This window comes from Chrysemys picta, chromosome 16, assembly GCF_011386835.1.
Source record: "Chrysemys picta bellii isolate R12L10 chromosome 16, ASM1138683v2, whole genome shotgun sequence".
Taxonomy (NCBI): domain Eukaryota; kingdom Metazoa; phylum Chordata; order Testudines; family Emydidae; genus Chrysemys; species Chrysemys picta.
Window position 1 is genome coordinate 12,581,776 of NC_088806.1, and position 17,685 is coordinate 12,599,460.

The window sequence follows — 17,685 nt, forward strand, 5'->3', positions numbered from 1 at the left end:
CCGCACGAATCCAGTCTCTTGGCCTCCTTATTTTTCGGGGTGGCGCTGGGGTGTCCCTGCCTATCTCTCTCGTTGGCCGCCAACACCACCCTTGACCCGGGAGGGGGAGGGGGTCTGCCAAAGGGCCTTTAGTTCTTCCACCTCCAGCCCCGAGTTCCTGGCGACCTGCTGCAGGAGCTGCTGATGAACCCTGAAATTCTCCGGGAGGAGCGGCTTCGAGGGACCTGCCACCGCCTCCTTTAAAGGGGGACGACGATGACGAGGAGGAGGCCAGCGCCATTGGAGGGACCGGTACTTCCTCCTCAGTCTGATCCGCTTCCGTCTGGGCCATTTCGGCAATCTCGGTGCTGGGATCAGTGCCGTAATCAGTATCCAGTCATGGGCGGGGTAGGGCCATGGACCGCATCTCGGACAAGACTGAGTACGGTCCCTGGGAAGGGGCCCCTGGGGCAGGGGGAAACCCCCACGGGTGCCAATGCATGGGCCAGTAACCCAGTGGCCAAGGAGCGGCTGCAACACCAGTGCTGAAGTCTGGTGCATGCATCAGGTACCGATACTTCTTCTGTAACACAAAGAATTCCACCTCGGATCCTCACCTGAATACCATGGGGGAGCCGTGCCCATCTCTGCCTCCAGACTGACCTGGGGGCTTGGTGACCAATGCCAGGTCAGGGACCGCTGCAGTGGGGCCATGCAGCATTTACCCTGGAAAGGTGCCGGTCCGGCTAAGGAGCTCTCCGTTCTTTGCACCCTTCTGTCCCCGGTAGCCATGGCCAGTCTGATCCCTTGGGGAGTGGGTGGTATCAGAAGGGTCGTCAGGTCTTTTGCGGCCTGGAAGACCTCCAGAGTCGAGGGGGCCCTCAGGTGCGAGGCACCATCACCGCTCCTGGGAGTCGGAGGTGGGTTCTGGATTGGTCTCGGTGCCCTTGTCGCAGACCCTGGAGCCGACCACGGCTCCAAGGAGGACGCGTGGCTAGGCATGGGTTTCACCACATCCGATACTCTCCGTGTGTCCCGCTCTGGCACCAAAGAGCGCCCTTTTCCAGCGCCCATCTTCTTGTGCCTCTTCCTCGGCACCGGGGATGTAAAACGGTGTCAGGAAAGACATGATGTCATAGACGGAGGCCGAAGTGCTCTGCGCCGATTCGGAGTGGGACGGCTCTGAGGATGGTCTGAGGACTGGCTCCGTCAGTAGAGCCTTCGGGCAAATGTCTCTCTCTTTCTGAGTCCTTGGTCTAAAGCCTCTGCAGATCTTCCACCTCTCCTTAACTTCAGCCTGCCCAAGGCACTTCAGACAGGCCGAATGTGGGTCGCTCACTGGCATAGGAAGAGCACGGCTTAAAGCCTGGATCCCGAGGCATGCCCAGTCCCTGGGATGACATCCCTCTAAGCGCCGGACAGCGAACTACAGTCTATACACTAAACTGTGAACTAAATGCACTAATTACAACTATCTACAACAAAACAGAGTCCAAACCATTAGTCCGGGAAAGCCTTGCAGGAGCAAGACGACATTCCAGAAACCGTCACAAGTGATAAGAAGGTACTGGGGGGTGGGGGGGGCGCGGGGCCAGTGGCACCCCGTATATTGGTGTATATGAGGCTCCAGGGGGCGCTAGGGCTGGCCCTATGGATATTACTAAGGGGAAAATCTCCGGCAACTGTGCACATGGCGTGCACACGCCTAGCATGGAATTGACATGAGCAAGCACTTGAAGAACTGGTTAATATCTAGAGGGAAGCCATGGCCTCTCCTCCTTGAATTAATAAAACGCGGGTGGGGAGGGGGGTCTTTCATTAACACAGACTTAAGGTTGCCTGGTGGGATGTCATCCTTTTGCAGAATCTTAACTTCAACCAAACTTCAACTTCTGAAACCTAGGAAATGTACTGTTCAGTTTGCTTACTTTCAGCCATGCCCCATGTAGCGAATCGGTGTGGCTCCCCGCCGCCCCGGAGGGGGGCGAGCGCATCCGGAGGCCGGAGTGGGCGGAGCTAGGGAGCTCAGAGCCTGCCCCCCCAGAGGGTCAGGCGGCGACCCGGAAGTATAAAGGCTCGCCCTCAGAGCTCAGTAAGGCCCCAGCCGCCGGAGAGACCAGACGTCTCCAGCCTAGCTCGTGGCTGGGAAAACTCCGCTGCCCAGGGCAGCTGCCAGGAGACAAAACACAAGCAGCTTTCAATTACCTCCATGGAAAACTTCCAAGGTTAAGTGAAGCTAAGATAAAGGAAGGTGTCTTTGTTGGTCCTCAGATTCGTGAACTTCTTCGAGATGATGCATTTGACCATGCACTATTGCTGGACAGTGACAAGAGATGCTTCATTTAATGAATACAAGAGACAAGCCAAGAAGCGCCGAGTAGACACTGAATAGGACTAAACTATGTACATAATAGTTTTTTGCCTTTTGTTTCATAATACATTTTATTTATATAACCCTTTGGCTGATTTTTAAAGTGTTACATAAACAGGACATGTGAAATATTATCATGTAAAGCAACCATAAACACATGAAAAGACCTAGGTTTACAATTTATGATTAAAACTCTACTATCTACACAATATACATAGACATAAAATGTAAAAACTTAAATATCTTAGAAACAGTAGCCAATCAGTTGTTTTAATTGTCATATTTGAATTCAGCACATCAAAATACATAATAAATAGCACATTTTATCTCTGAAGCAGACAACTTCTCAAAAATTGTAGACCAGTGTTATTTTCCTAATATGAAAGTGAAAATCAGCTAATTAATATATGAAGCAATGTATATAATATATAATTTTGTTATTATTTATATAGTCATGGAAAGTAAATAATACATGGAAGAAATGAAAGGGTTCTTTTTAAGTGGCTTTTTTTTTTAGTCATCCCTGCTGGGGCCCCATCGAAACTGTTCGAATTGGGTCCCGCACTTCCTAAAGCCGGCCCTGGCCCCGCACCGTCGTCCCGGTGCGACTAACCAAGATGGGTCCCGACGATGACCCCAAGGCGTTCTTGGTAATATTCGAATGGGTGGCGCTGGGCGCGGGAGTGGCCCCAGGACCAATGGGCCACCCTTTTGGCCCCCTACCTAACGGGGACTGCCCAGACAGCATACAGGGGGCTGGCTACAGAAGAGGCAAGGAATTATAGCCAGGTGAAGGCCGCAATCTTGGATGCCTTAGATGTCAGGCCAGAGACCTTTTGGCAGTGATTCCGAAGCCAGACGTACCCCACGGGCACCAGACCCAGGCTGGTGGTCCAAGCCCTGAAGGAGGCGTGTAGGTGGTGGCTACAGCCGGAAACGAGTACGGCGGAGGAGGTTACGGAACAAGTCATCCTCAAACAGTTTGTGCACATCCTCCCGAAGCGAGGACGGGCCTGGGTGCTCCGCCACCGGCAGGCGACATTAGCTGCGGCCGTCATGCTGATGGAAGACTTCCTTGCGGCCGAGACGCCAATGGGGCCCACCCTCCGAGCTCAAAACCCCGGGCCGGAACGCCTGAACACTGAAAGAAAAGGGGACGCCCCAACCGGACCGCGGAACCTTGGCCGCGGGCAAGAGGCCTGCCTGGGACCTCGGCCCAGACGCCCGGAACCTCCCCCTCGGCCCGGACCGTCCAACCCCGTGCCAAGTGTTGTGAGGGTTCCCCGGAGTCCCCCTAGGAGTCCGAGGGGAGCCCCCTCCCGCGGCAGTCGCCCTGAACTCGGGCCCTGCTTCCGTTGTGGGAAGTCGGGACACTTGCAGCGGGACTGCACGGAAATGGACTTCAGCTTCGGTCAGGTCTGTGCAGGGGACACCAGGGCCCGGCTACCACAGGCTCCCAAGATCACGGTCCCGGTAGTTGTCGGAGGCCACCCCACCCAGGCCTTGATCGACTCCGGCTGTGGCCAGACACTGGTTCGCCAGGCTTTGGGACCTCAGGCGGACCCCCACTTGGGAACAATTCACCTGCAATGCATCCATGGGGATGTCCGGCCTTACCCTAGTGCCTGGGTCCGGTTAACAGTGGCTGGCGTCACCCGACGAATCATTGTTGGCTTAGCCCCTCGACTTGCGTATCCGGTGATCCTGGGACGGGACTGGCCTGCATTTGAGGAGATCCTCCGGTCGACCCCGGCCTTGGAAGGAGAGTCCCAGGAGGCCCTACCGGAAGAGGAGCACGGGACCCCAGAACCTGAAGCAGGAACCGGAGAAGCCGGCAATCCCCTCCCGGGGCCCGTGGTCGAGCCCCTCCTCCATACCGATTTCTGCCGTGACCAGAGAGCTGACCCTACCTTTAGCTGGGCCTATGAACAACTAGCGGCAGTCGATGGGACCATCATCGACCCCCAACGCACAACCCAGTGGCCCCACTTCGAACTACGCCGGGACCGTCTTTACCGGATTGACCGTGACTCCCGTACGAAGGAGCCCCAAACGCAGCTGCTGGTACCGCGGTGTCACCGGCGCGCCGTGATGAAGCTTGCGCATGACATCCCAGCTGCTGGGCATCTGGGCCAGGAGAAGACCCTCACCCGGATTTTAACGCGGTTCTTCTGGCCTGGTGTTCACCAGGAGGTGAAGAACTATTGTAGCTCCTGCCCGGAGTGCCAGTTAGCCGCTCTGCAACGAGTACCCAGGGCACCCCTTGTCCCCATGCCTATAATAGAAACACCATTTGAACGAGTGGCCATGGATCTGGTGGGCCCACTCCCCAAAAGTGCTTCAGGGTTCCAGTATGTCCTGGCTATCGTGGACTATGCCACCTGTTTCCCAGAGGCCATTCCGTCGCGGAGCACCACCGCCCGGACTATCGCCGGGGAACTGGTGAAGGTCTTTGCTCGGGTGGGCCTGCCCCGAGAAATCCTAACAGATCAAGGCACTAACTTCACCTCCCGGTTGTTACAGCAGGTCTGCGAGCTCCTGGGGGGTCAAACAATTACGCACCTCTGTCTACCACCCGCAGACGGATGGGCTGGTGGAACGATTCAACCGGACCCTCAAGGAGATGCTGCGGAAGTTCCCCCCGGAGGAGCTATGCCAGTGAGACCAGTTGCTCCCTCCCCTGCTGTTAGCCATCCGCGAGGTACCCCAGTCCTCAACCAAGTTCTCCCCGTTTGAACTGCTGTACGGGCGCCATCCATGGGCCCTGTTGGACTTAATGCGGGAAACTTGGGAGCAGTCCCCCTCTCCAACCCAGGGCCTCCTGAAGTATGTCCTCCAGCTGCAGGAGTACTTTGCTCAGGCTGGGGCCCTGGCTCATGAAAACTTAAAAGCTGCACAGGACAGGCAGGAACAAACTTATAACCAGGAGGCGCAGGTGCGTGACTTTGAACCCGGGGATCGGGTCCTGCTCCTCCTGCCCTCAAGCGAGTCGAAGCTACTGGCCCGTTGGCAGGAACCCTACGAGGTAGCTCGGAAGGTTGGGCCCGTCACCGACGAGATCCACCAGCCCGACCGGCGGAAGAAGACTCAGCAATATCATGTAAATTTGTTAAAATCTTGGCGGGAGCGGGAGGGCCTGCTGATTAACCCTTACCTTGCAACCCTACGCTTTCACCATCCAGCATAGGGCTGGTAAGGAACATGCAAACGCAGACTTCCTGTCCCGCCTCGGAGGGATGGAAGAGCCTGACCCCGACGAGCGGGAGCCAGACTTGAGGGGGAGGGTGTGTAGTGAGTCGGTGTGGCTCCCCGCCGCCCCGGAGGGGGAACAGCCCATCCAGAGGCCGGAGTGGGCGGAGCTAGGGAGCTCAGAGCCCGCCCCCCAGAGGGTCAGGTGGCGACCCGGAAGTATAAAGGCTCGCCCTCAGAGCTCAGTAAGGCCCCAGCCGCCGGAGAGACCAGACGTCTCCAGCCTAGCTCGTGGCTGGGAAAACTCCGCTACCCAGGGCGGCTGCCAGGAGCCGTCGGGCCTGCCCTGCGCCCACTATCCAGAGGAGCCGCCCGGTCGGCCCTGTGCCCGCTATCCGGAGGAGCCGCCCGGCTGGCCCTGTGCCCGCTATCCGGAGGAGCTGCCGGACCTGCCGATCAATCCCTGCCCCGAAGAACCCATGGTCCTGGATTCCCCAGAGGCCGACACCAGGACCCAGGTAGGCCCCAAGGGGGAGTGTGGAAGTAGCCCGGGGGCAGCCGACCCTAGTCTGGCTGCAGCACTGCCAGAGCCTATGTCAGTGTGTTGCGGCCAGGATCCCCACTGACAACAGCAGGTCTTCTGCCGCTGCTAGGGCCCCGGGCTGGGACGCAGTGGAGTGGGAGGGCCTGCGTCCCCCCTGCCACCCAACCCGTGGGTGGCAGTCTCCCCCTCTCCCAGGCCTTTTGAGGCTTGGGGCCTACTATTGTTGCTCAGCCCTGACTGAGGGCCTGAGCTCCTGACTCAGCGTTTGTTGCCCTGCCCTGACCCAGGGCCCGGGCTTAATACTTTGTACTCGGTTGTTGCTCAGCCCTGACTGAGGGCCTGAGCTCCTGACTTAGCATTATTGCCCGCCCTGAGCAGGGCCGGGCGTACCGTGTTCTTCCGGTTACAGCAAGAGCTGCTGAGGGAGACCCCATGGCCGGACGAATTTCCCTAACTCACCGGTGTATAGTGAGCCGGTGTGGTTCCCCGCTGCCCCGGAGAGGGTCGAGCCCCGGCAAACTCTTGTACACCCCAGAATGTCATTAACACACACTGTTTTACGCAGTGGTGTTGTAGCTGTTAACACCCCTACATTTACTCTGCCAGGCCCACAATGTCAGAAGTGGAAGCTTTTCACCTCCATTTACAGCCCTTCAAACCAGACCCCACCCCAGCCTCAGCTTGGCCTGGCCTGGCACAACTCCTGGGCTAAATTCCCTCTAAGATGCCGCGGCTGGGGAGAGGTGCTTCACCCCCAGCCCCAGAGCTGCCATGTGTGGGGAGAGGTGCTCTCCCCCAGTCCCGGCTACTGCAGTGAGAGAGGTCTGGGGGGGGGGGGGGGGAGTCCTCTCTCCCTGCCGCAGCCCCAGGGCAGCCTGCACCCCCAAACCCCTCATCCCTGGCCCCACCCCAGAGCCCGCACCCTCAGCCAGGGCCCTCACACTATAGGCCAAAAGCTTAATGGGGAGAAATTGTCTCGAGTAAACTGTGCTCCATTTTTCTTATTTTGTTAGCTTTGAATTAGTAAGAAGAAATTGCTTTGGTTTTATTCTTTGTTTTACGTGTTACTGATTGTTTTTAGAAGTATAGACGTGTTATGGCTGCAATTCTTGCTTTTGAAATGATTTACTGTTGTGTGTGTGAGTGAAGAATGTCTGGCATGCTAACAGAGAAGAGACAGCAGGAGCCTGTACTGATGGGCCGGATGGTCGAGAGGGGAGTGGAGAAGTCGAGAGGCACTAACCTTATTATCAGAATCACCCACATGGCACCCACCCTAAAGCAAAGGCAGACGCCCCAAGGACAAGATAAAGAGCGGAGCCAGAGGGATGAGATAAGAAACAACTCCGGATACTCCCAGTAACAACCCAAAATAATGCTGATTGGGAGCAACCTTGACTATCTCATGACTAACAGCTCCGGTGTGACACACCAAGGTCCATAAACTTGTATGGGAACTTACTACTATAAAAGGAGGGTGTATTGCCCATGGGACTTTGGGTTTGTTCTGCATCAACATCGGAGCTTCGGACGCGTCTGACAGAGACCCAGCTCCAGCTCCTCCCCTCCCTCGTGTGCAATTTCAACGGGCCACTGGAACGGACCGAGCAACACTAAGGACTGGTAACTATAAGAACCAGCTGCAGAACCTTTTGGTGTGTGTATATGAATGGAAACATATGCTGATTTTAATGCTTAAATTGTCCTCTCAATATACACGGTGTATTGCCTTATCCCCTTGAAAAAGAGTCCATGTGCTCCTTATAAGCATAACGCCACCCTCATACCTCAACCCTCTACCCTAGCCCTGAACCACATCCCACATTCTGAACCCCTTGGCCCCACCCCTGCCACACACCACCTCCATATTGGGGCACATAACAAAATTCATTCTGCAACTGGATGTAAAAAATGAGAGGGAACACCAGACAGGGGCCCAGACTGGGCCTCGCCAGGACAGACACTGCAGAGCACGAACCCAAACACCTCCATCTCAGTGACTTCTCCCTGCTTAGCAACACACCTCTCTACACACTCCCGAAAGCCTGGGTAGGGGGGATTTATTTTCTCTTGTGAAGTTCTGAACCCCCGCCTCCCCCCGATGAAGCTGGAGTGAGAGGTGGCACCTGTGAAAACCAAAGGGTCAATTTGGAGGGAGATGATGAAGTTATGAGGTGGACTGGCTTCACCCAGAATCTCTATGGTTCCAGCCCATGTTACTTATTAAAAGAAATATGACTCAATATCTCTTTTATACGCTTTATTCAAATGAACTAATCCAATCAAGAATACACATTGAAGGTTAATCTACTACAAACCCAACTCAACTAAATAAGGGTTAAACCAGGGGTCTCAAACACGCGGCCTGCGGCCCCCCACCCTCCCCCAGTGTTTAGCGGATCCGGCCGGACGTTCACCGGGGGCAGGGCAGGCTCCCTGCCTGCCTGTCTGCCCTGCCCCCACAACGCTCCAGGAAGAGGCTGGAACGTGGGGAAGGGGGGGCAGAGGGGCTGTGTGTTGCTTCAGGCACCGCCCCCAGCAGCTCCCATTAGCCGGGAATGGGGAATTGCAGCCAATGGGAGTTGCTGGGGGCGGTGCCTGAAGCAACACACAGCCCCTCTGCCCCCCCACCCCTCCACGTTCCAGCCTCTTCCCGGAGCGGCACGGGGACAGGGCAGACAAGCAGGGAGACACCAGGGCGGTTAGAAGAGTACAGGAGGGCGCGGTGCACATCAGAGAAGCTTTGAAAACCAGTTTCATGACTGGCCAGATTACGGTGTGAAAGTTCTGTTTGTTTCCTTGATGAAAACCCGCCCCCTTGGTTCACTCTACTTCCCTGTAAGCCAACCGCCCTCCCCTCCCCCCTTCGATCACCGCTTGCAGAGGCAATAAAGTCATTGTTGTTTCAAATTCATGCATTGTTTATTAATTCATCACACAAATAGGGGGTATAACTGCCAAGGTAGCCCGGGTGGGGTTGGGGAGGAGAAGGACAAGGCCACACTGCACTTTAAAACTTATTAAATGCCAGCTTTCTGTTGCTTGTGCAGTCCTTTGGGGGTGGAGTGCTTGGGTGCCCAGAGGCGCCCCCACCACGTTCTTGGGCATCTGGGTGAGGAGGCTATGGAACTTGGGGAGGAGGGCGGTTGGTTACACAGGGGCTGCAGCGGCGGTCTGTGCTCCTGCCTTTCCTGCAGCTCAACCATATACCGGAGCATATCAGTTTGATCCTCCAGTAGCCTCAGCATTGCCTTCTGTCAGCAAGCTGACACCCCCTATCACCTTCAACCCGCCACCTATCCTCGCGTTCATATTGTGCTTTCCTAGACTCTGACATTGCTTGCCTCCACGCATTCTGCTGGGATCTTTCAGTGTGGGAGGACTGCATGAGCTCAGAGAACATTTCATCGAGAGTGCGTTTTTTTCACCTTGCAATCTTCGCTAGCCTCTGGGACGGAGATGATAGGGGCAGCGTTGAAACATTTGCAGCTGCGGGAGGGGAAAAAAGAGAGAGTAGTAGTTTAAAAACACATTTTAGAGAACAATGGGTTGGCAATTTAAAAGGAGGGGCTGCGGTTTTTGGGTTAACGTGCAGCACAAACCCAACTAACCCCCCCCCCCACACACACACACACACACACCCAATTCTCTGGGATGATCGCTTCAACCCTCCCCCCACCGCGTGGCTAACGGCCACCTCTAAATGTCCCCTTAATAAAATTACCCTATTTCAACCAGGTGACCATGAGGAGTGACCATCCAGGATAGCTTCATGGAGATCTCCCTGGAGGATTTCCGCTCCATCCCCAGACACGTTAACAGACTTTTTCAGTAGTTGTATTGGCCGCAAATGCATCCTAAATTGCCAACAATCTTCAGGGCAAATTAATCAATAAACATGCTTGCTTTTAAACCATGTATTATATTTACAAAGGTACACTCACCAGAGGTCCCTTCTCTGCCTGGCAGGTCCGGGAGCCTGCCTTGGGTGGGTTCGGGGGGTACTGTCTCCAGGTCCAGGGTGAGAAACAGTTCCTGGCTCTCGGGGAAAATGGTTTCTCTGCTTGCTTGCTTCAACCTCCTCCTCTTCCTCGACTCCAAAATGTGCATCCCTGTTGCGTGATAATCCATTGACAGAGTCAAAGCACAGGAGTGGGGTAGTGGTGGCTGCACCCCCTAGAATGCCATGCAGCTCATCATAGAAGCGGCATGTCTGGGGCTCTGTCCCCAAGCAGCCGTTTGCCTCTCTGGTTTTTTGGTAGGCTTGCCTGAACTCCTTAAGTTTCGTGCGGCTCCGCTGAGGGGCCCCGTTATTGCCTCTGTCCTTCATGCCCTTGGAGATTTTTTCAAATGTTTGGGCATTTCGTCTTTTGGAACGGAGTTCTGATAGCACGGATTCATCTCCCCATACAGCAATCAGATCCCGTACCTCCTGTTCTGTCCATGCTGGAACTCTTTTGCAATTCTGGGACTCCATCATGGTCACCTCTGCTGATGAGAGCTGCACTCACCTGCAGCTTGCCACGCTGGCCAAACAGGAAATGAGATTCAAAAGTTTGCAGGCCTTTTCCTGTCTACCTGGCTAGTGCATCTGAGTTGAGAGCGCTGTCCAGAATGGTCACAATGGAGCACTCTGGGATAGCTCCCGGAGGCCAATACCGTCGAATTGCGACCACACTACCCCAAATTCAACCCGGCAAGGTTGATTTCAGCACTAATCCCTTTGTCAGAGTACAGAAATCGATTTTACGAGCCCTTTAAGTCAAAAAAATGGCTTTGTCGTGTGGACGGGTGCAGGGTTAAAATCGATCTAACGCTGCTAAACTCGTAGTGTACACCACAGCTATATAATCAGTGTTATTCAATTCCGTTCCATAGTTAGATGTACAATTTTAAAATGCTACTCTCTCTCTGGTAGCACATCCAATAGCTTTGAGTATTCATTCCTGATGACTGAACTGCTCTTGAACTTTCTCCATGCCATAATGGAGGAGTGGAAAAGAGACACGCACAAAAAGAAATTGTTTTAAGTAAATGGTCATTTGTCTCAAAATCCACCAAAAACCTGAACTTCACCCTATGACAAAAAACTAATATCCAGTTATGTTATCAAAAGCCCTCAGGAAAGAAAAACCCACAACACACAAGCGAATAATACAGTTTCAGTATCATATAAAATGAAATTCCAGAGCATCTTACATCTCATGATGCCAAATTAGAACTGATTTTCCTATTACGCTGTCCTCTGGTCCATTCAAACCTTCTTCACTCAGCACCACCTCATTACAATTCAGTCATGTTAGTTACAAAGGTTTTAGCATCATCATAATAGGGAAAATCAGGCAATCTTTCCATCTGGAAAGGCTGAAATTATACTTTTTTTCTACCTTTCCTCCTGCCTTTTAATTACATCTCACTATATTCTAAATCAGAAAACTGGTAGAAAAACTACCTCCTCTTCAGAACAACCACAAGTAATGTCAGAAAACCTGGGAATGAGACGCTCGCCCAACCAGGAAATTTGCAATGTGATGCTCAGAGTTTATCAGGACTAGGAAGGGTGATGGAGATCAGGTCAGCACAAGGGGAAAGCTAACCACACCACTGCACCTGGGTTATGTCTGCCCTGAAAAGATAGTTGTGTTTTTACAACAAGATAGCTAATTTGAGCAATTTAGGCTGTATCTACATTCGAGACCTTACAGTGGCACAACTGTATTTATGCAACCGCGCTGGTGTAAGTTCTCTTGTGAAGTCGCTCTATGGTGGCGGGCGAGAGCTCTCCCGTCGACATAATTAAACTACTCCCATTGAGCGGTGGTAGCTATGTGGGCGGGAGAAGCTCTCCCACCGACACAGCGCTGTACACACTGCCAATTATGCCGACAAAACTTATGTTACTCAGGAGTGGGGTTTTTCTTCACACCCCTGAGCGACATAAGTTTTGCCGACATAAGTGGTAGTGTAGACATGGTCTACTCAATGTAGAGTTCTGGTGGAGACAAGGCACAGATAGTTTTTATCTCACTGTAGCTAGATGAGGTAAACCCTCTCTCTCCCAACTCGGATTGATGGACATTTCTGTCAAGAGGGATACACATTCCCATAACTCATAAGACAAAGGAGTTGATAGAAAGGATCACAGGATTCACCCCAAAGTAAGGTGAGCTGCAAAAGATAGAAGGCGGCAACTCACCAGAAGGGAGCTGAGAGACTACAGTAAAGGAAATGGTGCAACTGACCTTAAAGACCAATATGTGGGAATTAGCCAACGTATTACCAAAACAAAACCCAAAGCAAAAAATCTTTGGGCAGCCCTCCTGAATACAAGTATAGTGTTATTCTCCTGTGTGGATTCTCTGATGTGTGATGATCCGTGAACTGACTGAAGCCTTTCCCACATACAGGGCACGACTAGGACTTCTCTCCTGTGTGGATTTTTTGATGTGAGACAAGCCGTGAGCTAGAAGTGAAGCCTTTACCGCACTGAGGGCATCTGAAGGGTCTCTCTCCAGTGTGGACTCTCTGGTGTTTATTAAGCTCTGAGCTCCGAATGAAGCTTTTCCCGCACTCAGAGCATGTGTAGGGTCTCTCTCCTGTGTGGTTTCTCTGATGTGTGATAAGGCTTTCTTTCCGAATGAAGCTTTTCCCACACTCAGAGCATGTGTAGGGTCTCTCTCCTGTGTGGTTTCTCTGATGTGTGATAAGGCTTGCTCTCTGATTGAAGCTTTTCCCGCATTCAGAGCATGTGTAGGGCGTCTCTCCTGTGTGGTTTCTCTGATGTATGATGAGCTCTGAGTTCCGACGGAAGCTTTTCCCACAGTCAGGGCAGCTATAGGGCGTCTCCCCTGTGTGGATTCTCTGATGAGCAATAAGGTTTGATCTCTGACGGAAACTTTTCCCGCACTCAGAACATGTGTAGGGTCTCTCTCCTGTGTGAATTCTCTTATGTGCGTTAAGGTGTGAGTGTGAACTTAAGCTTTTTCCACACTCAGGGCATGTGTAGGGGGACTCCCCCGTGTGTCTTCTCTTATGTTTGATCAGCTGTGATCTATCAGTGAAGCTTTTCTCACACTCAGGGCATGAGTAGGGTTTCTCTCCTGTGTGGATTCTCCGATGTGAGACAAGCTGATAGCTACAAACGAAGGCTTTCCCGCATTCAGGGCATCTGTAAGGTCTCTCCTCAGTGTGAATTCTCTCATGTATGATCAGCAATGAGCTCCGAATGAAGCTTTTCCCGCACTCAAGGCACGTGTAGGGTCTCTCACCTGTGTGGATTCTCTGATGCATGATCAGCAATGAGTTCCGATTGAAGCTTTTCCCGCACTCAAGGCACGTGTAGGGTTTCTCACCTGTGTGGATTCTCTGATGTGTGACAAGCTGTGAGCTCTGACAGAAGCTTTTCCCACACTCAGGACATGTGTAGGGTTTCTCTCCCGTATGGGTTCTCTTATGTGTGATAAGCTGTGAACTATGACTGAAGCTTTTCCCACACTCAGGGCATGAATAGGGTCTCTCTCCTGTGTGGATTTTCCGATGTGAGACCACCTGTGAGTTAGAAATGAAGCTTTTTCCACACTCAGGGCATGAATAGGGTCTCTCCCCTGTGTGGATTCTGTAATGTGTGGTAAGGTTTGAGCTGCGACTGAAGCTTTTCCCACACTCAGGGCATGTGTACGGTCTCTCTCCTGTATGGTTTCGCCGATGTGCGACAAGCTGAGACCTATTATTGAAGCCTTTCCCGCACTCAGTACATCTGTAGGGTCTCTCTCCAGTGTGGATTCTCTGGTGCTTATTAAGCTCTGAGCTCCGAATGAAGCTTTTCCCGCACTCACAGCAAGTGTAGGGTCTTTCTCCTGTGTGGATTCTCCTATGGAGCGTAAGCTCTGAGCTCCGACCGAAGCCTTTCCCACACTCATGACAAGTGTGGGGTTTCTCCGCTGTGTGGATTCTGTAATGTGTGGTAAGGTTTGAGCTGCGACTGAAGCTTTTCCCACACTCAGGGCATGTGTACGGTCTCTCTCCTGTGTGGTTTCGCCGATGTGTGACAAGCTGAGACCTAGTATTGAAGCCTTTCCCGCACTCGGTACATCTGAAGGGTCTCTCTCCAGTGTGGATTCTCTGGTGCTTATTAAGCTCTGAGCTCCGAATGAAGCTTTTCCCGCACTCACAGCAAGCGTAGGGTCTTTCTCCTGTGTGGATTCTCCTATGGAACGTAAGCTCTGAGCTCCGACTGAAGCCTTTCCCACACTCATGACACGTGTGGGGTTTCTCCCCTGTGTGGATTCTGTAATGTGTGGTAAGGTTTGAGCTGCAACCAAAGCTTTTCCCACACTCGGGGCATGTGTATGGTCTCTCTCCAGTGTGGATTCTCTGATGTATGATAAAGACTGAGTTATGTTTGAAGGTTTTCCCACACTCCAGGCAGATGTACGGTGTTTCTCCTGTGTTGATTCTCTCATGTCTAATAAGGTCTGAGCCTCTACTGAACTTTTCCCCTGGTCTGTGCTGACTCTCACGGTAGTTTGTCTGTGCACAACTCCAGGAAACATTCCCTTTGGATCTTTCTGAGAATGTCCCATGTGCTTCTACTTGCTCACCATCGTCTCGTTGAGGATTCTCCTCCTCATTCACCATCCCATCATCTGCTAGGATAGAGAGAGAAACCAGACACAGGTCACTCCCTTTGCCAGAGGAAAAGGGAACCTCAGAGAGAGGAATGGAAGAAAGGGGGGAACAAACAAGTGAGTGACGGAGAGATCAAACAAAGAAAGCTGAATTTCCCCCAAACCTTTCCCCAAATGAGAGAGACGAGGGGATCAATTCTGGGTCTAAATTTCAACTAAGTACTCGGGGAAAAAGCAGACTGGGGAGTGAGCTAATATCAGGCGAGAGTCAGGAAAGGTAGGAAGCCATAAGTGAAGTCTGCCATGAGGATGCCACACCTCCTGAGAACAACCCTGAACTCAGAAAGCTCACAGGGGCTTTGTAGGAATCCCAAATATTTCCTTAATTCAGGGACAGATTTTGAGTTGGTTTAACTGATTCCTCACCTGTGCAGGCATCTCTCAGGGTCTCTCTTTCCTCAGAGTCCTGGAGGTCTGGGACCCATGGTTCCTCCCCTCGTTCCAGCCAGGAGATCACATGAGGTTTGGAAACTAGAAACCCTGCACAAGTGACAGAAAACAAGTGAGATCAGCTGAATTTGATGGATACTTGTGTCACATTCTGGGGGTGCAATCCAGAACCCCGAAAGGTTGTGTCACCACCTGCCCTGTAATCCTGGGTTCCTCACAATGCTTTGCTGTTGTAGCTCCCAGCCTGGGCCGCTGACAAACAACCTACCATAAGAACAAAAGAGGAGCCGTACTGGGTCAGACCAGCGGTCCATCTAGCCGAGTATCCTGTCTACCAATAGTGGCCAATGCCAGGTGCCCCAGAGGGAATGAACCTAACAGGTAATGATCAAGTGATCTCTCTCCTGCCGTCCATCTCCACCCTCTGACAGACAGAGGCTAGGGACACCATTCTTTACCCATCCTGGCTAAGTCATTAACGGACTTAACCTCCATGAATTTATCCAGTTCTCTTTTAAACCCTGATATAGTCCTAGCGTTCACAACCTCCTCAGGCAAGGAGTTCCACAGGTTGACTGTGCGCTGTGTGAAGAAGAACTTCCTTTTATTTGTTTTAAACTTGCTGCCCATTAATTTCATTTGGTGGAGCCTAGTTCTTATATTATGAGAATAAGTAAATAACTTTTCCTTATTCACTGTCTCCACATCACTGATGATTTTATATACCTCTATCATACTCCCTACACAGATCAGCACTTCCGGAGCAGGGGAATAACATACTAGAGGAGGCTTCTTTTCTTCTTCAAGTGATGGTCTCTATTCTATTCCACCGAGGGTGGGTAACGAGCAGTACCTAGATAGGCAGAGGGTGAGAGGAAGACGACGGAACTGTGGAGTGGAGGATCTTTGCACTGAATGAGCTGTCTGCCACAGAACCACACTCTGAAGCATAAGGAGAAGAAAAGATGTGTACCCAACTCCACGTGGCCGTCTCATATATGTCCGTAAGGGTCACGTCACGGAGCCCGGCAGTAGTCGATGTTGGCACTCTCGTGGAATGGGCCCATATCCCACCTGGTTGGGGAGGAGCTCACTGGGAATCAATGGAGGGGTGTGTAAAATAATGTAAATTAAAGATGTTTGGATGTGCCCCTCTCCTATGACTATGGAGGAGCAGGATCAATGACCTATGGCAAGGGGTGGACAATTGGGTGTACTGTGTATGAGGTGTTTTTCTGGAAATGTACATATTACTAGGGGACACAATTACACTAGCCCCTAACCAAATTACACACATCTACACTCTGCTATCTAGACTTTGGTGCACAAATGGATCTGTAAATCTTATTGCTGTGAATAATTGAACCAGGGCATACTGCCTATTCCATACCAAGTGGTTAAGTTTGTTTGGACAATAACCCATTTTTCTGTGGACATTCAATAGACTTATGATGTGGACAAAAGCACACAAAACCTGCCGGGGCAGCTTGTTGCAACTGCCAGCAAATGGACACATTAAGATCTTAACCCTGTCGAAGGTGGTGGCTCGGATGTTGGACCATACTGCAGTGGTCAGGACTCTCAGTGTTGCTGTGCATTGTGGATGGTTAACTCTATTTGCGTTACACTGCATATGGAGATAACCTATAAGTAATGTAGTAAGCCCTCCCCGCCCCACAGCAAGACAACCCGAACCCAATCTTCTCGGGCCCACTATAATGGGAACACTAATTGGAATAGGTGTGGTATGCCCGTACGAGAGAAGGTGCAGGGCACTGTACTACACAAGGGGCAGTGGGACAAGTAGAATATCACACCTTCCACCTTGATGCCTGGCTCTATCAGGAAATGTGTCACCATGTGTCCTATGCTTTTCCAGGGATACCTGGGCAGGAGGATCCCAAAAGAAAAAGAAAGAAAAGGGGTGGAGTGTTAGGATATAGAGATTCAGGCCTGTCTTTGAGACTTTAGGTGTATTCTTATCACTTAGCTAGTTACAGAGGTATAAAAGAAGAATCAAAATCAGTCTGTCTGTCTGTGTAAGGGCCTTCTCTTACTGTGACAGTCTGAGGCCTGGTTCTTAGGCTAAGGCCTTCGGCTAAGCAGCAGAGGCCAGCCATAAACTGGGAAGTGTATGGTCACATCCTCACATTCCAAACTAGTCACATTGAAATAAGGTGCCAGTGGGCTGTTAGGAATACAATCCTGTCCTGATATTCCTATCACCTCCAGAGAAAGGGAAGAGCCTAGAAGATGTAAAAGGAAACTTACTTTGATAGCATCCTGTCTGGCAAGAACTTACTTATTGATAGCTGGGATGTGAAATCCTTATTTCTGTATTGTTCTATCACTGTAGTCTCCACTTCCCTATTGTTTGTATAATCTCTGTCTCGTTCTGTGATTGTTTCTGTCTGCTGTATAATTAATTTTGTTGGGTGTAAACCAATTAAGGTGGTTGGATATAATTGGTTAAATAACCATGTTACAGTATGTTAGGATTGATTAGTTAAATTTCAGTAAAATGA

At 51.7% G+C, this 17,685-nt stretch overlaps 2 protein-coding genes across 33 annotated transcripts in view; one reads left to right on the forward strand and one right to left on the reverse strand.

Annotated features, from left to right (window-relative positions):
* Positions 1-17,685, forward strand: part of LOC103306853 (zinc finger protein 436-like) — a 495,746-nt gene that overhangs the window by 357,446 nt on the left and 120,615 nt on the right. The window lies entirely within an intron of this gene.
* Positions 1-17,685, reverse strand: part of LOC122173321 (zinc finger protein 850-like) — a 61,842-nt gene that overhangs the window by 32,039 nt on the left and 12,118 nt on the right. For 8 of the 16 annotated variants that reach the window (XM_065569396.1, XM_065569385.1, XM_065569382.1 and 5 more), the window contains 3 exons: positions 15,137-15,250; positions 10,028-14,731; positions 8,987-9,572 (listed from right to left, as the gene is read on the reverse strand). The exons of 2 other annotated variants lie outside the window; for them this stretch is intronic. In XM_065569396.1, the coding sequence (XP_065425468.1) occupies positions 12,498-14,731; positions 15,137-15,250 (2,348 nt within the window). In that variant the 3' untranslated portion in view covers positions 8,987-9,572; positions 10,028-12,497. Of the gene's footprint in view, positions 1-8,986; positions 9,573-10,027; positions 14,790-15,136; positions 15,251-17,685 lie in introns of those variants that run through there. 6 more of the 16 variants (XM_065569388.1, XM_065569386.1, XM_065569384.1 and 3 more) reach the window with 2 other exon arrangements.